Source organism: Lutjanus erythropterus, chromosome 3 (assembly GCF_056507025.1).
Source record: "Lutjanus erythropterus isolate fLutEry1 chromosome 3, fLutEry1.hap2, whole genome shotgun sequence".
Classification (NCBI taxonomy): domain Eukaryota; kingdom Metazoa; phylum Chordata; class Actinopteri; order Lutjaniformes; family Lutjanidae; genus Lutjanus; species Lutjanus erythropterus.
In genome coordinates, this window is record NC_139319.1 from 41,346,562 (window position 1) to 41,373,725 (window position 27,164).

The 27,164-nt window shown below is 40.3% G+C and overlaps 1 protein-coding gene across 1 annotated transcript in view; it reads left to right on the forward strand.

The window, feature by feature from the left end:
- Positions 1 to 1,868: 1,868 nt before the first annotated feature.
- Positions 1,869 to 27,164, forward strand: part of ube2o (ubiquitin-conjugating enzyme E2O) — a 77,743-nt gene continuing 52,447 nt past the window's right edge. The window contains exon 1 of the mRNA XM_084716223.1: positions 1,869 to 2,539. Within this exon, the coding sequence (XP_084572349.1) occupies positions 1,886 to 2,539 (654 nt within the window). The 5' untranslated portion in view covers positions 1,869 to 1,885. The remainder of the gene's footprint in view (positions 2,540 to 27,164) is intronic.

Below are 27,164 nucleotides of genomic sequence, written 5' to 3' on the forward strand. Positions count from 1 at the left end.
TCCACGCTTTATTTTCCTGATCTGTAAGAGGATTACAGGACGTGGAGTTTGTTTGTCACCTCTGAAGTGTTAAATATAAGCTATGCTAAGAATTTCAAGAAGCTATGTGGTTTTAAGGACAGCTGTTGTCCTCTACAAACAAACTTGACGAAACCTACACGCAAGATGTAACTCACTTTTTACAAACAGAAACCATCATTCATTTCTGACAGAATCGTTTGTTTTCCTTTCAGTCATGCATGTCTCACATTATTCCTATACTAGATTATGTGTCTTTGCCCATTGCTGTTGTATACTGATGACTTAGTTAATGAACAGGTAATGAAGGTAAATGACGTCACGATTCTGTTCTCAGTAATTACTCAGTATTGTGCCTAACTTTAATTGAAGGTATATCATGATATAAATATATAGTTATGAGGGACTGCTGTGTAATTACTCAGTAATCAGTCAGTATTATGTTTCACTTGACTTTAGGAGACACAAAAAGGTAATCATAAGATAATGATGGCGTAATGATTCAGTACTCACTAACTACTCAGTATTATGCATAACTACTTAAACAGGAAGAATATGTAATCATAAGATAAGGGTGACGTAAGGAGGGACTACTTAGTACCTACTCAGTATTATCAATAACATTACTTGATGGGACACAGAAATGGTAAATAATTTTACGATAATGATGAAGTAATGACAGACTACACTTAGTAACTACTCAGTATATTATGTATCGCTTTACTTGAAGGGGCACAAAAAGGCTGAGATAATTATTCAATAATGAGGGATTACCCAGAGACCACTCAGTGTTATTGATCATTTTACTTTAGGGGAAAAAAGAGTAAGTAATGTTGGGAGTTAATGACATGCTACTTGTTTTTTGCCATTCACCAACAGGTTCAGAGTTAATCAGGAACCATTCATAAAGAAATCTCAATCTCTTGATAAACAGAGTTTAAATTGTGGGGAAAGAAAGACTTAAACAAGAATGTGCCCAGTCTCACAGTTTATTTTGGAAACTCTGAACTTAAAAAACAAAAGCAGAATCTTCATCTTCGAGGCTTGTTTTCTATTTATATCCACCACATGGATATTGAGATATGTGATATAGTTTCTGTTAATCTCCTCATTTTACTGGAAACAAGACAAGAAGGTGCTCTCTCCACCAGCAGTGCCAGGTGTCAGTGTTTTTGGGTGAGAAGATGAAAGAACAATAAAACACCTTAGCTGCCTTGTGAGGCAGAGAAAAGCTTGTCCTACACCATAAGTTTTGTTTTTGGGTGGATTTTCCCATTAAAACCTTCTCTCTCTCCCTCTCTCTCTTTCAGACACACAGTTGTTTTGTTTTGTTTTCATTTAACAATATAGACAAACATTTACTTTTTTTTCTTTCTTTTTTTTTTCCATCTTTTAAATAGCACATGATTGTGCAAATAGACATTCAAATATATGAATAATAAAAAAAATACAATATACAATCACATGTAATAAAATATAAACATAAATAATAAAGTATAAACCAAATACTTGAAAATAGTAGTAAAATATTAAAAGTTAAGTTCAATTAAAAATATATAAATACATAAACAAAATATACAACTCTTCATAAGACATTGATGCACTTACACTCTTTTTGTTGTCTTGTTTAAGCTGAATTTTATTTTTAAAAGCCAGATATTATGAGGAAAATATTCCTTAAAAGTTGTGAAATGTACCCATTTGCCATTTGAGATTCACAAGGAAAAAATGAAAACAATTAAAGAAAAAGTTAAATTTAGATGTAGTTATGTTATAGTTATGTCTTTCCTCATAATTCAAACACAATACTCAGGTTTATTGAACATATATTTTGTGTATCTGTCTAAACTTACCTGAACAAGTGCACATGAACAGGTTGTGGCTCACACTGCCGCTCCGTGGAGACAGACGGTATTACGTGATGACGCTGCCTCACTGCGCTAGTTACGCTGCCCTCCGTAACGACGTAAACACGTGCACTTCGCTGCTTCCAGGTTACAGTTTTTTTCATTCCACCGTCATCCTCGCGCTCTCGCATCACTCCCTGACAACAGCAGAGATGGCGGAGCCCGGAGCATCGGATGCGGCGGCCACGACGGACGCAGCGACGGCGGCAGCAGCGGCATCTCCGACACCGGGCCTCTCTCCCGCAGCCAGCCCGGGCTCGGAGCCTCCGTCCATGGCTCTGTCTCCCACGGCGGACGGCTCCCAGCGGCTGCTCTTCTCCCACGACCTGGTCTCCGGGCGGTATCGCGGCTCAGTCCGGTTTGGCCTCGTACGGATGATCCACGGCGAGGAGGATTTTAACTCGGACTCGGACCTCGACGACGGCGGAGGGAGAGGCGGCGGTGGTGGTGGAGGGGGTGGCGGCGGAGGAGGAGGCGGAGGAGGAGGAGGACGAGTCCCGTGTGGTTCGGACACTGAGAGCGCTGTGGACACCCCGAGTCGGCCTCTGGTGAGGGGATTTGTCCGCGTCCAGTGGTACCCAGAAGGAGGGAAGCAGGACATCAGGGAGACAAAGGTACCACAGCAGCTAACTAATGTGTCAGTGTTTACACCGAGCCTGGCTGCTGCCATGAGGGCTGCATTGTTTCTAACTGCCTGCTGTGCAGTTTGGGAGAGATGATCCACTTGCTAACCAGTCAGGGATCAGGTTCACATAATCCATCTGGCTAAAATAAGCTAGCTCGCTAACTGGCTAGCATTCAAGCACACATGCTAGCTAGCAGTTTAGCTCGTAGCCTCATGTAATCAGCTGGTGCTGGCAGGCTAAACAGGGCTGATCCACCTGACTGCGTCCAGAATTCATCAAATACACACCACCGACTGACTGACTGACGGACTGACTGTGTGGACAGGTGGCTGCTCTCTGTCTTTGGATGCAACCACAGGTTTTGGCAGGTGTACATCCCTGCTAGCAACCTTACACCTATTGATTAGCTCATCCTTGACTCAGTGTGTCTCTCAGCTGGGTGTGACTTGGCCTGAGACCAAACACTGACACTCACTATTCATGGCAGAATGGACATGATTGTTTACAGCCATTATTATTTACATAGTGTCAGTGTTTGTCAGGTCAAATACACCTGCAGCTAGTTTCAAACCAGTCTGACCTGTCCTCCTCTTCTTCATCAGTGACAGTCAGCAGATTCAGAGTTTTAATGTGTGATATCTTGTCAGTTTTACCAGTAATGTCTGCAGTGTGGCAGCTGAAATCAGTCTAAGCCACGTTTGAGCTGAAACTAAATTAATCGATTGCTTGATCAGCAGAAAATGAACTGGCAACTACTTTGATGATCATTTTTTAAGTTAAAATTACAAAAACACTGCTGTTTCCAGCTCATCAGCTGCTTTTCTGTTCTCAATGTGTCTCAATGTAACTGGATATGTTTGGGTTTTGTTCTGTTTGTCAGACAACAGAAGGCTTTTGAGGATGATATTTGAATCATCAGTTGCACATTCAATTCATATCATTTCTACACTGTGTCCCAATTTTGTGTAATTCTCATTCTAAGGCTGCAGCTAATTATAACTGTCATTATCTCATCAATCAGTCTGCCTCATATCTTAATTAACCATTCATCATTAATTGTAGTTTGTAAAATGTCAAAAAAAAAAAAATGACCAAAGCTTAGGGTGATGTCTTCACTTTGGTGTTTTGGACTGTTCGCTGGATTAAACAGGCAGACATATTCATTTAATGGTCATATAACCAGCAAATATTCACATTAGACAAGATGTACCAGTGATTTATCCACCGCTAAAATAGCTGTCAATCTTTAACAGACCGACCAACTGTTTCAGCTCTAGTTCACATCATGTCTTCACTCTGTCCTAATTTTATGTCATTCTCCTTCACTCTTGCAAATAATGCTAATTGTCTTTTATCAGTCAGCTTGCCTCTTATCTTGACTGATCATTTAGTCTGTAAAATGTCAAAAAATGTGAAGTTGATGCCCTCAGTTTGTCTGATTAATCCATGTAACCCCAAATGTGTTCATTTTACTGTCATAGAAGACAACAACACCAGCAAATATTCACGTTTGGCAGGGATTTACTGATTGCCTAATTATTTTTCCTTTTCCTGTAGGTTGACCGATATAGACTGACTAATTGTTTCAGCTCTAATATGTTGAGACTGCTGTTGCAGTTCCTTGATGATAACTTTTGGATGCAGGCTCATTTTGATTAACTGTGAGAGAAAAGGGCAGGAATTTACAGACACTCACAGCCCAAATAATATATGATAAACAATGAATGGTCAGTACAGAAACTCTTTAATCTGGGGCTGCAACTAATGATTATTTTCTGGATTGATTGAGTAGCTGTTTGGTCCATAAAATGGTAAAAAAAAAAAAAAAAAAAGATGACATCAATTAATGAACTCATTTGATTTAAATGTTTTGTTTTGTCTATATCTGGAAGATATTCAGTTTACTGTCATAGAAGAGTAATGAAACTAGAAAATATTCACATTCGAGAAGCTGAAATCAGAGAAGTTGTATTTTTTTTTTTTAAAAAAAGTCTCAAAACCATTAATCAATTATCAAAACAGTTGACAATGAATTTAATAGTCAATTAATATTAATAGATTAATAGTTGCAGCTCCACTTTAGTCACGTCACACAGGATGGATGAGTTTATTAGTGACAGTTGGTGGAGACAATGAACCAGGAAATGAATAAATCACCTGACGTTATGACCAATTGCTAGAGATGGTGGTAGTAAATGTGGGCCGGCTGACCTGAACACACAGCAACAGTCAGTCAAAGTCTTTTCCAAGAAGCTGTGAATCTGGACTAAAAACTGTTCAGGGGTCATTTATTTTGACGCTGCAAGTTTGATAACTTTATTTTAATTCATGATTAAACATGAAAGTCAATCATTTCAACTGTATTAAAGGCAGTGTCAAGTTTCCAGGGTAAAAGATCGTCCTGCCTCCTTCCTCTTTAGAGCCGCAGCAGTTCATGGAGTAAAAGATTATTAAATTAATCATCAACTCAAGTCACTCTTTCACACAGAAGGCGTCAAAATTCTCTGCTTCCAGCTTTTTAAATGTGAATATTTTCTGGTTTCTTTACTCCTTTCTGGCAGTAAACTGAATGTCTTTGAGTTGTGAACAAAACAAGACATTTGAGGACATCATTTAGGACTTTGGGACATTTTTCACCTTTTTCTGACATTTTTTTAGACCAAACAACTAATCAATTAGCCCTGTTCCACTTAGATACAGCCACATGTACGTCTATCATGCACACTTCTATTTTTCACTCTACCAGTTACGATTGTCTTCATTATTTGGTTGTAAAGAAAGTGGAGGTCTGCTGTCATGTATATTCCTCTGGGCTTCTCTAGATTTCTCCTGGGATTTGTGGAAAAGGGGCAGAGGGTTTAATGAAAGACTGGTCTGGAAACAGCTCATACAGGCTTGTTTTAGAGAGACAGGATGGGACCAGAAGGAAGCTTTTTTTTTTTTTTTTTTTTTTTTTTTTTCCCAGTGTTGCCTTGTTTTGTCCTTTGGGTTAAATGAGTAAAGTTCTGGTCTGAGTGTCATTCACCTCTGTCACAACAAAAGGCCCCGCCGAACAATGACGCTGATGTTTACACACCACGTTTTCTGTTAATGCTGTGTCATTACTAGTCAGCGTCCCCCAAAGGATCTAGTGCGTGCTGGTGTGCACATGTATGGATTTCATTCTGTTGCTGCAGGTTTGTTGTGAGTGTGTGTTTGTGTGTGTGATTTCTCAGTTGCTTATCAGCGTGCACCACATGCCCTCTCTCAGCAGGCTCCGTCGTAGTTAGTTGCATATATCCTGAGAGCATGGTGAAGATTCTAATCAATAATTCATGATTACTTCCTGCAGTGTGCAAAGTTGCATATCTTCAAGATGATATTTCCACAAAAAAACCCCAAAAAACCCAAAATTGACATATATTTATAAAGTAGGCGGCACCTCAGTTAAAATGTTTTCTCTCAGGAGTAATCAACCTGAAACCTGCCACACTCGTCAGGGTTTCTCCTGAGGTTAATAAAAGCAGCATTTTCACACCACAACTAGGATTTTGACGGAAGTTTAGAACACAGGTGCAAATTATAACTGATTGCTATGTTCATAGTTTCTTTGTTACTTTGAACTTACACGTTTAACATCATCTGTGTGTTTCAGGAGAATAAACAGAGTAGCTAGTTTAAAGGAACAGTTCACCTCAAAAGCAAAATTCCATTTATTTCCCCTGGTCTGTAGTGCTATTTATCCATCTATTTTTTTGTTGCAAAAATACACTTGAAAAAACAATATTTCTTTCCAGAAAACATGACCCGGTTACTCAAGATAATCCACAGAGTTTCTTTCTGGAAGAAAATAAAGTAGTTCTGGAAGATTCTACAGCTGAAAGAAAGTAGTACCTACATAAAACTGCTCACAACAAGGTCTGTGGATTATCTTGAGCAATTGGGTCATGGTGTCTGGAAAGAGACACTAGTTTTGAATTTTTCAAGTATTTCTTTTGATGCTTTGAGCACCACAAGCCCCGTGAAATCTAGTCCTGTTATACTGGAGAGAGGGCAGACATCTCCACAGCCAAAACCACCCCCAAAACCAAAAAAATCCAAATGGATAAATGACACTACAGGTAAGAGAAAACGTGTATTTTTTCATTTTAGGGTGAACTGTCCATTTAATGAAGATTTGTCTGTATCTAAAACTGAGACCACAGACCACTGGTATTATTTATAGGCGAGTTGATTCAAAAGATGTGTGACCAACCGTGGCTGACAGAGAAGTTTATCTGCATCTTGCAGACTCCTAAAAACATGAATATCAGTTCATCAGCCAGCAGCGGTGTGTGTAAGGAGGAACGACAGCAACACAACGGGCTGTGTAATGATGTTTCCTCTGCTGTAGTGATGCAAAATGTGATGTATAAAAGTTATGTCATATGTCATGACACGAGTTAGTGAGGGACAGTGTTGCTAAATGAGAATCTAATTAATTTGGGGTGATTTCCTGTGTGAACAATGAAACAATGAGAACATAATCACTGTCTAATACATTTTAACCTATTCCCAGTATACATGTAGCTTATAGCTGTATTTTTAAAAAGTTTGGCAACAGTGGAGGCCAGTGTTGGTCATTTTGAATACCCTGTTATCACATTACTGTTGCTCTCCCCGTTAGCAGATTTGTCCAGTCTTTTTTATATCAACAAAGATCTATAAATATTCAATATATTAGATCAGTTGTTCCCAAACTGAAGGCTAACAGCCCAGTTTGAAATCTGCCCAGCAAAGCCTTTAATCACAACTCTGATCAGCACACAAGACTGACTGTACCAAGATAAGTTCCTGCATTAATGTGACGGGTCACCAAATACACTGTAACACCTGTTAAACTGGGTCACATCAGTGAAGAATAAGCACTCGAGGAGTGTGAGGTAGAGATGATAACGATCAATGATTGATTAATTGGTCGTTAAAAAGTTAATTGATGTAAAATTTAATCAATCGACATCCAAATAAACATCTGAGCACTTTATATGTTTCATAGGCTACGCTCTTAGAAATTAGTGTTCCAAAGGGGTTCTTCCTGAAGGGCTGTGGTTCTACCCAGAACAATTAGCTTCTGAAGAACCCTTTTTGGAAGAAAGGTTTGGTCAGGGTTCTTTGTAAGACCAAGGTTTCCATTAAGAACCCTTTTGATCTAGAGAACCTGTTTTAGAGGGTTGAAATCCTTTTCAGGGGTTCTTTGTACCATAATATAAAATGGTTCTTGATAGAACCCTCTGGGTTGACTCTAGATAGTTAGTTATCACCTTTATTTCTGAGGGTGTATGTCATTCTGGAAGTAGAGCTCTGCTTGAGGAGGGAAAATACATTTGGTTTTATTTGGTATATGCAGAATTTTTAAGATAATGTAAGTATGATTAATCGATTAATTGATGGTTAATTTTACCAATGATTGATGAAGGAAAGAACTTACAGTCCTAGTATGAGGAGAGACAACAATCCTGTAAGGAGAGCTCAGCAGCTGGTATAGTTCTAAACCAAATATATTTGTCAGTATTTTGTCATATAGTCAAGAATATTATTATCACAGAACACCCTGATAACTGCAATATTATTAGAGAGCCCACCCCTGATCTATTTAATCAATATCTCCCACTTGTAACACCTTTATTTTTATTATTGGAAAAATAAGAGAGAGAGTCTGAAGGACTGGGTCATTGTATCTCAGGCTTACTTGTATTGTGAACCTCTGAAGAGGGAGAGGCTGAAGTTCCATCTGTAGCTTTGAGATGGGAGCAGGCCTGCAGCTTCACTACGTCACTCAAACGCATCACATTTTCTTCTCCTTATGAAATCTTAATAAGCATCTCCAGAGGAAGTGATGGGGCTGAGTTGTGCATCGCAGTGCAGGTATGAACGGGGACACCTCAGCTGTTGTCAGCTGCACTGCTTGCACTTTCTCTGCTGGTTGGTAGCAAGTCACTCAGGAACATGGCTGACTTACTTTCTTTGCCTGCAAGGCTTCAAAGTGGGAGAGAGAGAATACAGAGTGATTCTATTTCTCATCATAATAATGGAAATGCACTGTATCTACAGCGTGGTAGACTTACAGTGAGGGCTGTGCCTGACTACACATTTCCTAGTTGTCAGTTAAAGCCATTAGTTGACTAGTCATTGCACATTTATGATATTAATGTAATTAGTTGAATATACATTTTGTTAAATGCAAACAGCAAAGATGCTTAATTAGGGCCGAACAATAATCTAAATTTTATTGAAATCGCAACATAGTCTACTGCAGTTTTCAAATTGCAGCAGGTGCAATATTTGATAATAACCCAATTTTTATTTGTAAAATGATTGTGGTGCTGCAGAGATGTGCTGGCCTACACATCAGACAGGGCTGATTATTTTTATTATCAATAAATCTGTCAGGCATTTTTATCATTAGTTGTTTGGTCCATAAAATGTCAGAAAATGTGGATCAGTGTTTCAGATGACGTCCTCAAATGTCTCGTTTTGTCTGTAACTCAAATATCTTCAGTTTACTGTCAGAGAGGAGTAAAGAAACCAGAAAATATTCACATGAGGGGCTGAAGTCAGAGAATGTGAACAGTTTTATTTAAAAAAAAGGTTGATTGATTGATTATCAAAATCGTTGCCAAGCAATTTAATATTTGACAGCTAATCAGTTAATCAACAAATCATTGTAGTTCTAGATCACCACAAAAATCAGACCTTTAATATGTTTTTCAATGAAAATGAGAATAATGATGTACAATGTATCATTCCCTCAAATACTGCAAATCATATCACAATTGCAGTATCAGTCAAAATAATTGGATAATTATAATTTTCTATGACTAACAGGTAAAAGGAAATGTGGTAGAATAAGTGTATTCTCACCAGCTAACAGTTTATTTTACTTCTGTAGCTGACAGTCAGGGCGACCCCACAGGCACCACAAAGACCGTCTGCAAAAGAGGTTTTAAGCCACGCAGACCGACGGAGCCCAACATGTCCAGTTTGGACATATGTCCCGCCAACAGATGTGCTGACCTGTTTAAGACATTCAAAGAGCAACAGGCTGGTTAGCACATGTGATGGATAACATAATTACATGCCCCCAAATATAAGTCAAATGAATGACAACACAAGATTTGTCATTGTTATTGACATGATCTGTGCACTTTTATGTCATAATTTTGTGCTGTTTTGAGTTTGTCTTTCAGCTTGTGAAATCCTGCAGGGACTGACTGGTTTGAGTATCAGATGTTCAGTTACTGTCATTTCTGTTTATTGTTCTTAGAGGCTATCACACCGAAATATTAAAGTTGGTTTTCAAAGCAAGACAAAATTGAAGGCTAAATCCCAGATTCCATTCAAGTTCATTTCTACAATAATAATATGAATAAACTGTCAATAAAAGAGCTCAAACTTAGTGTAAATATTTGTCCTCTGTTGTCCATTTTAAAACCATTTGTTTCTGTCTTGTCAGGACTGTCATCTCAAAAATTACTCATTACTTTTCCTGGTGTTTTAGGTTTTTGTAGTGGCATGGTTTTAGATAACCACCTCTATATGTGATAAGCCTGTTTGAGGCCTTTTAATATGGTTTCTGAATTATTTATTGGCTTTTTAGATTATTTCTGAAACGTGGATATAACTTGAGTGGATGGAGATTGATTTTTTTAGAAAGCAGTTTTAAAATGAAGTCCTATTATTGTGGACGTTGCCTAAGAGTACTACAGTTACTGGAGGGCCTGATACTGTTGTTAACACCACACTGAAACCAATTTACACCTCGTACTTGTCAAAAATATTGATACTTAAACTCATTTTCAATACCATGTTTAAAATGATACAGTATAGAAAGTACTGAAGCTATAAAAAAAATCTCTCAGGGCTCATTCAAGACCTCAGTTCAGTTCAGTCTTTATTGTCCTACGTGAAATTTGGCTTGCAGCAAATGCAGACAGCGTTCAGTGACTTTTTCTGTCCCAGCACTGTGTGCGCAGTAATTAAAAAGGAAAACAATTATCCTATTTTGTCTGCCTAGGACTTTTTTTTTTTTTGCTGTGGTAACAGAAGAGATATTGAGTTTTGTTTATTTAATGCCAGTATTTTATCAAATTTTAGCATTTAAATTCTGGCATTGTGACATCACTAATTTGCATGACGTACATACATTAAATAACCTGAAATGTATTTGTCTTTCTTTTTGACTTAAGTCCTGTAGTTACACCTGATTCCTTTTCCAGGATCATGCAGAGAAATGCCTAAAGAATGCAGAAATATTGTCAGTTAATTTGACCTCTAGCAGCTGACAGTGTTGATGAACTACAGCTTGACGTTGGGGCCTCATGTGTTTGTGCTGTTTCTGTGTAGGTAGTAAGAGGTAGAGTTCTTTAACATGCAGCTGGGGTAGTGAAGGATTTTCTGTACTCGTGTGCATGGCAGGGCTGCGGTTACCATGGCAGCCCATTAGATTTTTTTGTTTCCAACTGATGGTTTTGATGCCTCTAGTTCATTTTTCAGGGTGGGTCCATCATTCATTTTTCTGACCTGACAGTTTACATCTTTAAGATTAAATTCTCATAGTTTGAAGAAAAAAGCTCTCTTGCTGTTTGAGAATGCCAAAACCAGAGTTGTGACTCTTGACAATGCGCCTCGCCTCCCCGCCTGCTTCGGGCCTGCTCCGGTCCCCAGTCAGCATTACTCAACACACACTGTCCTGTTGCTGCAGCACAACCTTGAAATTTCCGTCCAAGGACAGAAGTGCACTGCAGCAGGTAGCTCTCAGTGGGACACACCGAGCAACAGCAGTGCAGGGCGTGTCTGACATGTCCCTGAATTTATCAATCGTATTGTACACTAATCAAAGCACTGCTGAAACCCCCAGAAGTATTGTAAGGTAGCTCCTGGTGTTCATGCTGTGCTGATGGCTGCAAGCCTTAAGGTGGTGAGAAGGTGGGTGTCGGGGCAGAGAGGTCGAAGTGACCTGTGATGCAGCAAGAGAAAAGTGAGAAAGTGGGGCAAAGGACTGTAAAAAGGATGGAGAAGCTGAAGGCAAAGCAACCTGAAAGGCAAATGTTACATACTAATGAAACATCAAAACTATGAGGAAAAAGTGAAATGTAATTACATAAAAAATCTTGACTGGAAAGGCGGTAATGAGACAGGCAGGCAGTTTGGTAGCAGATGGCTGTTATGGTAATGTGCCGGCTTTTAGTCCTTGAAATGGTAAGGTCCCACCTTCTGCTCTCTGAGCCTTTTTTAAATTCACAACCTCTTCTGGCGTGCTGCCTTCTTCCAGCGCCCTCGATTTAGCAGCATCATAGTGCAGTCGTAACGCTAAACTCTCCTGAACACTGCCACCATCAGACTGCTCAGACTTGTCTTTAATATATTCTACTTGCCTGATTGTGGGTCCATGACGTCACTGTCACATTTGAAAAAAACAGTTTCCTATTTCACTCTGCAATCAGTTGTTTTCTTTGAAAGAGGGTGAAAAAATATTAGATAATAAAACCCATGGAGTCTAATGCTTTATGACGTGAACAGGGACACTCCAGGGGTTTTATTGCTTTTGATCTCTTGCTTTTTATTGTGCTGATAGTCTTTCTTTTTGCTTTAGAGACACCACCTGCTCAGCTAGTCACATTGTAAGAGCGGCCACAGTCTGTCAGCTATTTAGGGAGTCTTTCAGTACACCTCATTGGAACAGAAGGGCTTAATGTAAGTTTATACTGTGTATTAGGACTGTACAATATGATCAAAATCTATTATCCCAATATAGGTCAGTTCATATTCCAGATAACAACACATATAGCGTAGCGCATTTTCCGGAAATTCTTTGCCATATGGTGTGTCTTGGGTAAAAGCCTTGTGCGTCATCTGAACCCTTAGATTGTTTCGAGCACTCGACTGTACTTTCAGTGTTTCCTCTACATTCATTTAGGAGTGGCGGCCCGCCACTCCTAAATCCTAGCCGCCACTCCTTCAAATTTCTTTTTTTTATTATTATTATTATTGTTGACGCAAATACACCACCGCCGCATCTCTCCACCTTCAAAACAGACTCCTGTCGGGTACTTGCGAGCACTAAGGTAAACTGCAGATAACTATCTTGCTCAGTATGGAAATATACTTGCGCGTGCTCATTTGCACGATGCTAGCGTTGTTTGGGGGGCGCGGTCGTCAAGCACGTCAAGCACCTAGGCGACAGGGCAGAGTCAGAGGAGCGAATTCCCGAATTTCAAATGAACAATAAAGCAGCGAATTACCGGCCGGAGAAGAGGTAGACGTAAGTTATTAGCTTGAGATAACTCAACATAGATTTTACAAGTTAAACAGACGTTCACAATATGTTGATGACCAGCTAACATTACGTAACTTATCGGTAGTTTAAGTTAATTTGGCCCGGTGCCAACTCAGTGTCGCTAACGTGAGTAAACTAATTGATAGTATTAGGCTAACGTTAATATCTACACACCATTATGTAACAACTGACTGCATTTTTCAGATGAGTTTATTGAAATATTTCTCTAAGAAGAGAAACGGAACGCCTGCCCCCGCTGCTGAAAAAAATCCTAGAGGAAACACTGACTTTTGTGACTCTTTCTGTACTTTTTGGCATGATTCTGGCCTAGATGGTGAAATAAATAGGTTGTGTCCACCAAAATGTCTTTCCTGAGGCCAGTGTATTTTTTCCAATGAGAATGCCATGAATCTCTACTCTTGTTACGAGTGTTTGGTGTTTTTTTTCTTGTTGAAAAATGACCAACTTTGGTATCCTGCTGCACTAAACACTGTCTTTTTTTTACATAGCCGTCCAATCACAGTAAAGGAGAGGTGGGATAGAAAGTCCTGCTTGTGCTCCTTGAATCATGCTTCATCCAACTTCTGCTTTACTGTTAATTTGTCATTTAAAAGCTTTTATTTTGAAGCAGCAAAATACGCATCGGCTCCTATTCGGCTGAGAGCGAACATGAAATGGTAAAATTAAACAGATTACCTTAAAGTACAAACGGCGACCACAGGGATTCCTAGAGATGTTCCCTCGTCCACGAGATCTCATGACTCCACAGAAACATGCGTCTGTCCTCATTCAGAGCACAGACCAGAGCAACCTTGTGCCAACATTTTCGCATTCAGTAATTCTTAATAACACAAACTATCTGTGAAATACGGTACATTAACATTAACTTCCATGGATATTCTGTGTCATAACAATCAGAGCGTCTCAGCTAAAATAACGGGAGAGGTGCTCTCATGTACTCCCGGTGTGTTTTGAGAGGAGTTTGGTGGACACAGGCTGGGGTTGAAATTAACTTTTTCCTTAGTGTCCTGCAACTGTCCTGAAATGTATTTTCACCTGTCCCAGACTTTACAAACATTGTCCCAAATTGATGTTAGAGTTTTTGCTCTCCACATAATAAATACAGGACAAGTTGCTTCTATCTGCTGCTCCCCACCGCCCATGCAAACACACATAATGCTCTTGGGTGTACTTTGAGTAAACTTAACTGTTTTTAGAGTAAACTTCACTGTTTACAGGCGGTGGTATGAACACTGCTCTCTCAGGAAATTGGGGCCTGAGGGGGTCCAGGGTGTCAGGTGTGTCCTCCTTTAGAGAGCAAGTCTTGTTCTGCTTGTATTGGTGTTGCTTGTAGGGTTGGGCAATTTCTACTTAATTGGCATATGATGCTATCCACAGTGAAACATGATATTGGTGCTGATGGAACCTGCAGCCTGCAGAAAAGAAATGGTCTTAGTTCTCACAGTGACCGAGCTTACTTAGAATAGTTGTTGAGTTGTCTACTGAGGTAGTTGCCATATGGTGGTACAGAGGAGGATATGTTCAGGCAACTTCCGCTCTCTGTTGCCTAACCAGCGAAGGTAATCATGTGTATCATCTTGAGTGACGGACATCCATGGCTCAAATGTGGTTTGGATTTGATGTCACCAGCCAAGATCTTCCATCCAAGACTTTCTCTTTCTACAAGCGGAACACAACATGCTCTCTGAAGGTGGATGTACCCAAGACCCTGGACTTTGCCACCAAGGTTGAAGATGGTGAGGACATTCTCCTAACCCACTAAACCCTGGGGCAAGTTGGTTCTCTCCACTGCTCCCCGCCACCCATGTGAGTAAACAGACCTAATACTCTAGGATGTTCTTTGAGTAAACTTCACTGTTTACAGTTACAGCTGTGGAGTGAACACTATTCCCTCAGGAAACTTAGGACAGAGGGGGTCCAAGGTCTCAGATATGTCCACCATCAGAGAGCAAGTCTTGTTCTGCTTGTAGAGAGGGAGAATCTATTGATCCTCTTTGGTGGCATTAGATCACGTCCTGTATCATGATCCCACTGATGCCATTCACCACACGTTGAGACGTGGATGTTTTTCTTTATTTTGTTCCTATCAAGATGAAACATGTTGGCATTAATAATTTGGTACCAGTGGGATCATGATACAGGAGATGAAGCCTGGAGTTGATGTCACCAACCAAGATCAATGGACTCTCCTTTCTAGAATGCTCTCTGAAGGTGGATGTACCCGAGAACCTGGACTTCCAAATGAGCGGGAGGACCGTCATGCTGCCACCAAGACTTAAGGTGGTGAGGATATTCTCCTAACCTACCTCTGTGGTGGCATCCTGAGACAATTCCAGCAGCTCCTTGATGCCTTGATGAGTAATCTGTGAAAGGATGGTTCATTGGGGTAAAATAGTCAATTGCTCATTTTTGGGATGGCTTGTCACCAGGAGCTGAGATGAGGTCACCGAACTGAACCCTTGCTTTTCTCCACCGTGCTTTAGGCAATGACATGATACTCTTAAATGTACTTTGAGTAAACTCCACTGTTTACAGGGGGCTGAGTGAATACTGTTCCCCCAGGAAATTTGAGCTGGAGAGGTCCAGGGTCTGAGGTTTTTCCACCTTCAGAGAGAATGTATTGTTCTGCTTGTAGAGAGGGAGGATCCATTGATCTTGGTCATTGACATCAAATCCAGATTTCACTGCCACTGTTCACCACATTTAAACCATGGATGTGTGAGTGAGGGTAGGTGAGGGAGAAAAGTTGCACCAACATATCCTCCTCTGCACCTCCATATGTCACCTCTACCTCAGTAGACTGTAGTCTGTAGTTTCTCTGCTGTCCTAGAATTGTCCCAGACACTATCTTTCTGTCCCAGATGCAAATTTTATTGTCCTTGGGACACCCTTACTTTTGAGCACTGCGCACAGGGCCTTACTGATGTTTCAGTGTTACACTCCACTCTTGAGCCTGTTGTGGAGACATTTCCTTTTTTTTTTTTGTACGTAACCTTTATTTTAGTATTGTATAGAAATGAACATATGAACAGATGTTGGTAACATAACAAATGTAAGCATTGCATCACTCCATCTTATTTGGTTTCTATTCACATTCTATATGTCACAGACACAGACATCCAGTTAGCCTCATTTCAGCAGATATATAGTCAGGCGTAGATTTAACTGTAAACTCTGGGAATTGAAGAGGAAAAGAAGACATGAGCCCCAATACATTCAGACTGCAGTTTTACACTTCTCCTCCACTGGGATCATGGGGAGTTTGTGTCCTTAAGCAGCCTTGGCAGCTGTAATATTACTGGTGTCCATTTAATGTTGAAGGCAATGGCCTTAAGTTGGAGTTTGGCTGTTATATCGTCCATCAGATAGACACTTTTTAGCCTTTTCCTCCACTGTTGCACAGTTGGTGGCTTCACATTTCTTTTTCGTTTTTAGATTCTATATCCTTTGGCATTTTTCTCACACTAAAGAATGCAGGGTCTAGAGGTAGGTCAGTCCCCAAGATTTGCTTGATCTCCACCTGGATGTCTCTCCAATATTGGTATAATTTTGGACAGTCCCAGAAAATGTGGGTATGATCTCCGATCTTCACATGTTCTCGCTAGCATAATTCTGAGGTGTTGCTGTATTTTGCTAACACAAAAGGGGACTCGGGTTAGAAACTTCATATCCAAATGTCCATGCAACAGAGTTGGCCCTTCTTTTAGGCGTTAGATCCTCGTTTTGTCTTGGTTGGTCAGAGTCCCTCTCCTGTTTGGAATCACCCTGTTCTTTGTCACGTTCACTCTCCTCCATCTTTGTTTGTGTTAAGATGAAAGACCTCAATAAGTATCACATCATGATTTTTAATAGTCTTTTTTCAAAGAACATGAAAATTTTAATGCAAAACTAACCATTTCCACTAATTGTACTAATCACAATTTCAGTCAAAATAACTGCAGTATGACTTTTTTTGTTTTACCAAATGGTGCAGCCCTTTTGCACAGCCACACCTCTCTCCACAGTGCTCAGTGTCAGCTCAGTGTCAGCTCTATGTGTGCACATTCTGCTATAGGGGAAGAAAAACACCCTGCCATGTTTGCATTTCTGTGAACCAATCACAAATGTCTTGGGTGGCACTAAGCCCAGAATGCAGCGATGGTGCAGCTGCAAAATAATTTTGAGGAGGAACTTGTTTTAGAGGAACATTTGCACATCGGGAAGTGAGCCCTGGCATTACAATGACTATAATCACTGCAAAAGTAAAGGTAACAGTGGTTAACTTGTTTATGTTTGTACTATTAGCATCCCAGGTGCTAATTTGCAGTTTAAAGAATGTAGGTTGCAGCTTGGAGGTTGTTCTTCTTTCCCAGGGACTTTGAAAACGTAGATAGCGGACACTGCAGTGCCACGTGGAGCGAGCGATAAATGGTAGAACAACGGTGTGCATTCAGTGAGCTAGACTATGCAGACATCAAAATAAAGAAAAGTCATATTATTCATTGCACATTACAATGTAAGACATGGATATCTTAGCAAGTACCATGTTGTTTCTGATGGATTTTTTTGTTAATTAATGAAATTGAAAAATACATCAGGTTGTGATGTGGATTTCAGAAGGTGGCTTGTATTTACAGAGTTGGATACAGTATGTCAGAAGTGACATCATTCAGCAGTATTATTGTATTCATTGTAATGTAATATATTTAACAGCTGCCAGTAAACAGCTTTGAAATAAATTTGCTGTCATTTAGGGTGACAGGAGAAATGTGTTCACATTTACAAAAGATGATGATGAATAGGGAAATTCACCTTCTGAAAACTCACAAGGGGGAGCGCTATCATCGTCCCACTGCAGCCATGCTGATGAGGTTGCATGCAGATGTGTCTGCACACATCTGGCCTCTAGAGCGCAGGCATCGGCTGATGCCAATTATCTAAAAATTCTCAATAATCCTTACGATTAATCAGCTGCCCGATTAATGGGTCTGCCTTTAGTAGAGCGACATAAAGAAATAATGAGCATAAAATGAAATGGTATTCTTTCTTCTATCCCTACACAATATACACTACCTGGCCAAAAAAGTCACCACATAGATTTAATTAATCAAATAGTTCAGAGCCTTCCATTGGATAATTGCTGCAGTGATTAATATGTTTGAGCTGACAACAAGTTATTGAACCCTAACTGATGCAGCGGAGCTTCTCATTTCCTAAACAACCATGTCAGAAGACATATCCTGTGGTCGTGGAAAAGATGTTACTCTGTTTCAAAGGCTCAAATTATTGTCCTGCATCAAGCAAATAAAACTACTAAAGAGATGAAACTATTAAAATTGTGTTAAGAATTGTCCAACACATTATTAATACCTGGAAGGATAGTGGTGAACCAACATCTTCCAGGAAGAAATGAGGTCAAAAAAAACAAACAAATCTTGAATGATTGTGATCAGAGATCACTTAAACGTTTGGTGAAATCAAAATATTAAAAAAAAAACAACAGCAGAACTCACAGCTATGTTTAATAGTGAAAATAAGATTATTTCCACACACACAATGTGAAGAGAACTCAAAGGATTGGGACTAACCAGCTGTATAGCTTTAAGAAAACCACTTATCAGTGAGGCTGATCAGAAAAAAGGCTTCAGTTTGTTAGGGAGCATAAAGATTGGACTGTGGATCAATGGAAAATGGTCATGTGGTCTGATGAGTCCAGATTTACCCTGTTCCAGAGTGATGGGGGCATCAGGGTAAGAAGAGAGGTGGATGAAGTGATGCTCCCATCATGCCTAGTGCCTACTGTACAAGCCTGTGAGGGCAGTGTTATGATCTGAGGTTGCTTCAGTTGCTCAGGTCGAGGTTCAGTAACATTATGAGGTTATGAGGTCACAACCTGAATATACTGAATGAGCAGGTTTTTACATCAATGAATTTTTTCTTCCTTGATGACATGGACATATTCCAAGATGACGATGTCAAGATTCATGGGGCTCAAATAGTGAAAGAATGGTTCAGGGAGCATGAGACATTTTCACACATGGATTGTCCACCACAGTCCAGACCTGAACCCCACTGAGAATCTTTGGGATGTGCTGGACAAGACTTTACACAGCGGTCTGACTCTGCCATCATCAGTACAAGATCTTAGTGAGGAATTAATGCAACTGTATGCTTGCTGTAAACAAAGCTAAAGGTGTTAGAGTTAGGGTTTGAGTTAGGACCAACTGTGATCTGTTGCACCCCTAGTAAAGTGTGTGATTGCAGCATTTATGATGAGCATAAAATGACAGATAGTCTTTCTTCTATCCTCACTTGATATATATCATCATATCGTACTATCCTACTGTGTGTACAGCCAAAGAACTGAGAAGACATTAACCAGCTGTGGCAGGTTTCTTGACAGCTGTAGTAGCAGAAGGGCTATATAGATTGTTATGTGACCCCCCACCCTTTGTCCTGTAACCTCAGCATGGAAAGGCGTGATGTCATCCATCAGCCATCAATCTCTGTCACCTTCTTTACTCCTGCAAACACTAAAACAATTCAAAATGAGTTTATTGCTAATGAAACAGTGAGAAAGGTCTTTGTGCACGGCACATTTTTTGCTGTCTGTCTGTTTTCTTTCTGATTTCAAGCTTGTCTTCTGATAATGAATGGGAGACTGTAAAAACCCATTAAAACAGACGGGGTGGGGAAGAGAGAGAGCACTGCAGGTTCTGGATGCTGACTGACCGCAGGGTGACTCCCATCTGTCAGCCTGGCCCTGCCCCCCCTGCCCTCATCCATCCAACTACAGAAGTCCGGTCACACCCCTGCTGAATAGAAACATCTCTGTCGTAAAAGGGTTGACTGCTGAATTACGTTCGAGTCACTTCACCACGCAGATTTCCTCCAGCTCTCATCCAACCCCTGCTCACAATCGCAGAAATTGTTTTTATCTCCTGTCCAGGCCTCGGCTCTCCAGAATCATGTCAACTTGTGAGATTACCAAGCACTTGGAAAGAGATCGTCTTACTGCTGAAATGCTTTAAGGACACAAGGACAATATCTTTTTTTCAAATCATAGAATTATTGATTCTTGGAGGCATGTTTAAAATATCAGTTTATATAAAACAGATAATGGTGAGTTTGTGTCGGTGAATCCACACAATCTTTCATCTCCCTTCCTACATAGATAAGAACAATATTTCTTGGAATAAACGATTACCATCAAAGCATCTATTGGTGAAAGAAATCATCATTAGCCTGTATCCTGTAGCACTTTAACTCCACTCATATTCTCCACCGTGAGCAGCTTATAAATGAGTAAACTCAGTTAGTGTGTGGTATGAAGTGGCCCTCAGCGGTGTGCAGTGATTACAGCATTTCTCTGCTGAGCAGATTAGAGTGATCACATTAGATCACATTAGCTGTTTCTATTTTGTTTAATCTATATGCACTAATAACTCAGCACCTAAGCCATTTATTCTGTTGGATTCAATCTGCGTACTTTTCTCTTTCAAATAATCATATTGGGCTTTTGTATGCCTGTTCTCTACTTCCAGAGATGATGATATAGTAAAATGCTTTTTGAAAATGCTTAAGGCAGTGATAAAAATTTTATTGCATGGCTTTTGAAGCTGACCTACAAGATGAAAATGAAAAAGAGTCACCCTTAGATATTTCAGTCTGTACATTCTGCTCCAAATTTGCAGCATTAACGCCCTCAGATGAAGATACGATTGCTGATATGCATCCTTCGGCGCTGTTTGCTCAGGAGCCGTTTGCAGGTGCTCGAGGTACACTGGCAGACGTTGGTGTAATCTGGGACACGAGGCTGTTGCCAAGGCCCACCCAACAGCGCTTTGGAGTGCGGAGCCTTAGTTATGGTTTTGAGCAGGTGCCAGGCAGGCGCACGAACACACACAAAACAAATGAACACCCAGGCTTCCTGACAGGCACCGGGCCTGAGGTTTTGTCGTCAGCCACTGCGGTTTTGTACGTTTCCTCTAAAAACAAGAAAAGCAGGTCCAGTACTGCGTTGCAATTGTTTTCTCACATCAAGCTTAGAAATTTGTCTGTCTTTGTCTTCATGCTGTGCACTGTAGTGAACCATTTTATATTAGAGCTTTTCAGCTGCAGGAACTTTTCCACAAGCTCAAGCATCTATTAGTGATTGACTGGCATTAACCTACATGAATGACAGAGACACCCAGGTCTAGTTTTAGTTTCTGGGCTGTACTTCTTGCCACCAAAATGTCCCTGCACCTATGCTAGTCCAGACTGGTCAGACACAAGCATCTGGGTGGATACCTCTGGTGTACAACATTCATTCAGACTGCATGCAAGCACTGGTTTTGATGGTATCTGTATTGTAATGCTGTTTTTTTGTCCAGTTAAATCAATCTCTGGTTCATTTTTCTCCTTGGTGCATTGTCTCACCTGAAGTGGTTTATTCAGTGACTCCTGGTCCTTTTATCAGCTGGGAGGCAAAACAATGAGCAAGAGCTGCTGCTTGTATGACTTCATCCTGGTACAAAACACACTAGCATCACAGCTTCAGCTGATTTATGTTTGCTTTTGGAGGGAAAGTCACGACGTCAACAGGGTGGGCACTGAACATAGTACTTTTAATCATACTGATCAAATCGATTGGTACCAAATTTCAATACCTGGGAGCTCATCTGGGTGAGAGAATATCACAGAGTATAGAGAAAAGTAGAGAGAGAGCAAGTTAAATTTTTCAGAACTAAATGCAGACACTCAACACTGCCTTTGTAATGTGAAATGCAAAGCTGGTGAGGGCAACACATCTAACCAAACACAAAATACAGTATATCTCAAAGCTGAAGAGTGCACTGAAAGCTAAATCCCCCACAGCAGCTGCAGCTGATGTTAGCAACCAGCGTCTAAAACATCCAAACAGCGTAACTTAACCTTGCATGGACAACAAAACTTTAAGTGAGGCATTGACAACTTCATCAACATCCTGATTAAATAGCTCGTAGGATAAGTTTTTGTTGTTGGAGATACCTGGGCTTCTTCCAACTGTCCTGGTTGGCTTAGCATTTTTGCTAGCATTAGGCAACACTCAGCCATGGGCTGTAGCTGAAATTCCTCACCCAAATGATATTTATTATGCCACAAGAGTGTGTGAGATTTATTAGTATGTCCAAAACCAATATTTGCAAATTGTAAACTTAACAGGGAAGTATCACAGTATGAAAGCACTGCGGTGGTAACAACAACAACAACGACATAACAGGAAGAATGTCATGAGTGTTTCCTGTGTGACACAATAACAATGTTGCCCTGGTGACAGACTGACAGGCTGCAGGTTGAAAGGACAGTTTAAGAGGGGAGACGGAGGGATTTGGAGGGTTTGGAGTTATTTTTTTAGAATAGAAATTACATTTTTTGTTTTGACACCGAGAGTAAAGTTCTGAAAGGGTGTATTAATGGTGTGTAGCCTTTCTAATTGCGTCTACACAGTGCTTTTTAATCTGTGTGAAGAGAAGTTTGAGCTAGTGTGAATTTGCTCATCACTGATGTATTTGAATGCCTCATCACTTAAATACCAAAAGATATTCAATTTAATATGATAAATGAAGAAACGTGGGAAATATTTGAGGGCTGAAAACAGAATTTTCTGTCATTTTTTGTGAGAAATTACTTAAATGATTGATCAAGTGATTATCAAAGTAGCTTAAACATGGCATTTTACTTGTCCTTTTGACTGATATCACGTGCTATATTTATTATATTTTTATTTGCAGGAATCTGTACCAAACAAAGATGTTTTTTTTTTTTAAGTCTGTAGAATCTTGATGTGTGGGACAGGACATCTCTACCTCTAACATTCATTCATTTCAAAGTTTTTGACTCACGTTGCCTTTAACAAATTTTTCACCTCTTGCTATTTGAAAGTTGCAGAAAGCCATGTTGTGATTTTGATAAAATTTCGATTACTTGTGCAGCCCTAAATTGGGCAAACCTTCCAGTTGAGCCCTGTGTTTACCTCTTTAGTGTGGACTGTGCTGGTTATTTTTAGGCTGTTGACAGTGGAGTGTCTGCTCTCTTGGCTACCTGTGTTGATTGATTCACATCTGCAGCATCATGTTGGACAGATCCAAGCGTGCCAATAAATTCCCACTTGTACCTCCTCTAATTACCACTCGGAGAATGATGTCAGCAGCTTGTATTTACAGTAAATGTCATATGATGGCGACATAACGCAACCGCCCCTCCCCGCCTTTTAGGTCCCCCCCATCTGCTCTGTTGTATTTCTTCCTTACCCTGCTCTTCCTCTTTTCTCATCCTCCCCCACTCTTTCCTCACGCCCTAAACCCATCCTGTTAACCTTCTCCTCCACCTCCTCCCCCTCTCTGTGTTCACCTCCACCCTCTCCTCCTCTCAGCGTCCCAGCAGACCGGTGTTGGAGAATGTTGACGTAATGTGGCGCTGACTGGATGGTCGTCCAGCTCCTGCCCTGAGATAATGGATCTCATTTGATCCTCTCTTTCTCTGCATAGACCACACACACACACACACACACACACACACACACACACACACACACACACACACACACACACACACACACACACACACACACACACACACACACACACACAGACTCTGAAGTGACTTGTGTAGCTGCTGGAGCCTGCATCCATCCCAGCAGCCCTGTTTCCTCCCTCATCTTCTCATCCTCCCTTTCTCCTCTGCAGCATTGGCCCTGCCCAGTGGGGAGACAGTCCGCTCTCTCTTCCTCCCCCCTCTTTTTTTTTCTTTCTATCTCTCTATCTGCTGTGTTTGCTGCGCTCTTGTCTATTTCTGGCTCTTGCTTTTCTCGTTTCCTCACTCTTTTCCGTCTCCCTCCTGGGATCCGTCTCGATCTCCCACTTGTTGGGCTGGCTGCCGCTGTCTCCTCGGCACCTCGTTCGCCGCTCATCTTCATTTTCTCCCCGTCACACCCCGTCTGCCTCTCCTTGCTCCCTCCTCCCCTTTGGCATCTTCTCAGCCTGACTTTTTCCATCTATTTCTCCATCTTTGTGATTGACTCTCGAGTGTTCTTCAGCCCATCCTTCATCTCCCACTCTCTGTCTCCATCTTATATCCTCTGCCTCTCGCTGACTGTCTTCATCTCCCTTTTCCTCTGTCATTTCATATTCTGCTTGTTTACGCTCTTTTCCTTCCTCTTAATGTACTGTACTCTGTGTCTTGCAGCCATCAGTGCCTTTCTTGCTGTCTCCATTGGTTCTTTTTTGTTTCATCTCTGAAACTACACAATAAGGAGACTGCTCTATAATAGATACTGTTAATCCTCTTGTCATCCCCGTGTGGACTCTGTGTAAAATGCCCCATACCTGCTCTCTCTTTTGAAAGAGCTGTGCACCTTTCCTGTGTGTCCCGATCGATAGCCTTCAGTCAGACAGCGCTGTCCTGCAGCAGCGAGGAGACACTATCAGGGTGTGAGGATTGATTGATGACTCAGTTGTTTATTGCCATATCAACCAAAGTTGCAAGGATTTTCTGTTATTGTTTTCCTTATCACATTTAACACCTATATCTCATTAAATATTTGGTGAAATTAGGACAAGACATGCAGCTCATTTGTTTCATTTGTCCGTATTGAAACAGTCATAAAGATCTCCATCCTTGCTAAGTCATTGTCTTGTGTGATGACCTCACGCTCCATTTCGTTTGAGGATGCGCAGCACCAGGGTAGCCAATGAGGAAGGAGCAGTTCTCCTGACCAATGGGAGAACAGGAGACAAGTACTCTAGCTAGGGCTGGGTATCTATTCATTCATTTTTCAATTCGATTCACAAGATTTTGATTCAGTCAACGATTCGATTCAATTTGATCTCAATTCAGTTATTTCAGTTACAATATCAATTTGCTAGGATATGAAAGAGATTCTTATAGAAGTAATGTTGTAAATTGTATTTGGAAACCTCTAACCTGGTGAATTATTAAAAATATTAATGTTTACAAAGAAGTGACACAAGAATTGACCCCATAGTAGTTACATTAATTATGTACTTTTGATTAAACAACATCTGACCAACACAGTAAAATGAGCAAAATCAGGTGTCACAAGATCTCTTGTTGAAGGCTGGTCACGTGAGACTGACCGAGTTAAGACTGCAGGCTGTGCCACACATCCACAGCAGAAAAGACATATCTTAAAAGATCGACTTCTGGGGTTCTACAAATTGATATTGGACCAGGCAAAGTAAAATTGATTTAAATCCATTTATCAATTTCATGAACCCAACCCACAGGGTTTCTTAACCTTTAGAAATTTAAGGCCCACTTCTGATTATTAAAAGTATTCCCTTCACCTTCACAAATAAATGAGAAAAATGTGAAAAAGTGTCAATATGTAGCAATTGCACATGCAAAAATGAGTACAGCAGTCTAAATTGCAAGGTTGAGCCATAGACAGTATGTTATATAGGATTTCAACCTATTTAATATACAATCTTTGGTGGAAACCAGTTGTTTCCCCTTAGCCCCCTCCTCCCCAGACTCCCCCAGAGCATCGAGCAGGCTGCAGGAACATTGCAGGAACATTGCAGGACCGCAAGACGCACGTGACATTATAATTCGATAATAACAAGTGACGACAAGTCCTCCGCTGTAAGTTGATCAGTTTTTTATAACTATCCATTGTCTGTCCATTCAAAGTTAAGCCTGTTCTATTAAAAACAAAAGCCCACTGCTCTAAAAGAACACACTCTGGACTCTGAACATTATGAATGATTTCTTACACCTCATAAACAGACCCTGACTCATTCAGCATTCAGCAGTAATTTGAACTCCAATTCAGGTGAAACATACTAAAACAGTTATTGAGCCTGGAATAGAAGATTCAGAGGACACCATGGCTCTAGTGTTGTCAGCATTTTTGCTTCAACTTAACATGCCTCCTTGATCTCTGATGACGTATCTTGGTCATTTTATGATTTATTACAGTAAATATATTACAGATTTCTGCTTTAATGTATTCAGGGTCCTATTCCCTCCTTTTACTTTATGCCAGATCACGTTTTAGTTTCAAAATCTGATAGTGGCAAAGCACATTTGTCTCTACCTGCTGATGTGTCATGATAAGTGTGGTTATATTCAAACATAACTGGTCACTGAAACAGGAATGCATTTTAGTTTGATGTTTTTTTATTTATCTGAATTCTTGAGCACATTTAGCACGGTGTGCAGCCGTATTGTTTTGAGTGAGCACACAGACGGAGAGCAGAGTTGTGAATTATTCTGCAGCAGTGGGGAGAGAACTGTCTGATAAACTTCTAAAGGTCCAGTGTGTCAGATGCTTTCACTACCGTTTGATCATCTGAAAATAAGGATCATGCTGTTTGTTACCTAAGAACGAGTCTGTATCTACATTCATATCTACAGGTCCACCATGTTGAACCACCATGTTTCTACAGTAACCCAGAACGGACAAACCAAACACTGGCTCCAGATCTGGCCTTTCAGGTTTAGTGCAAGTTCTCCTACACATTTAGAAGGGGAGAGTGAGACAATGTGTTTGCAGTCTGCAAGCTCACTGCTAGATGCCACTGAATCCTACACACTGGTCACTGCAGTTGTAAATCAGTATTTTCCTCTATTTTGGATGTCTATATTCAATCAGATTGGATTCTGGGCAATAGTAACTAGCAGGGCTGCATAATAAATCACAATCGCAGTGTGGCCAAGTGGAATATCCAAATCACAAGACCAGAACCAAATCACATTGTTTTGAAAAAAAAAAAAAAGTATGAGAAAACAGCATTATGAGGTACTGTAGAGCTGCAGAGATGACCTGACCTGGTCATTTCTACTACTCATATCACAAAAGCAATTTCAGTCAACATAATAATAATAGGACTTTTTTTTTTGGTTACCAAATCATGCAGCCCTACTAACACACACCCAGAGTAAACCCTCACAGGTGTTTTCTTTCCCAAACATTTCATGCACATACAGATTGTTCTTGATATCTTAAATTTCTTGATAGTTTTGTTGGACCTTGTTTGGCTACACAACTTGAGGCACAATCACAACACTTCCACTCTACAAATATGCATTCAAGTAGAGATGCACAATAAATATCAGGACCACTAAATTATTGGCCGATTTTATCTTATCCAGCTCTATTGGAATATATTGAAATATATTTGAAAGGGTATTTATTTTGGTGTTTTACAGGTTAACTTTACAAGAAAAAAAATAAATGAACATTTGAAGAGTGAGAACCGTTCTTTTGTTTTTGTTGTCATGGTGAGGTCAGCTGTGGGATGTTAGTCTGAATCATCCCTCTTTGTTCACTCC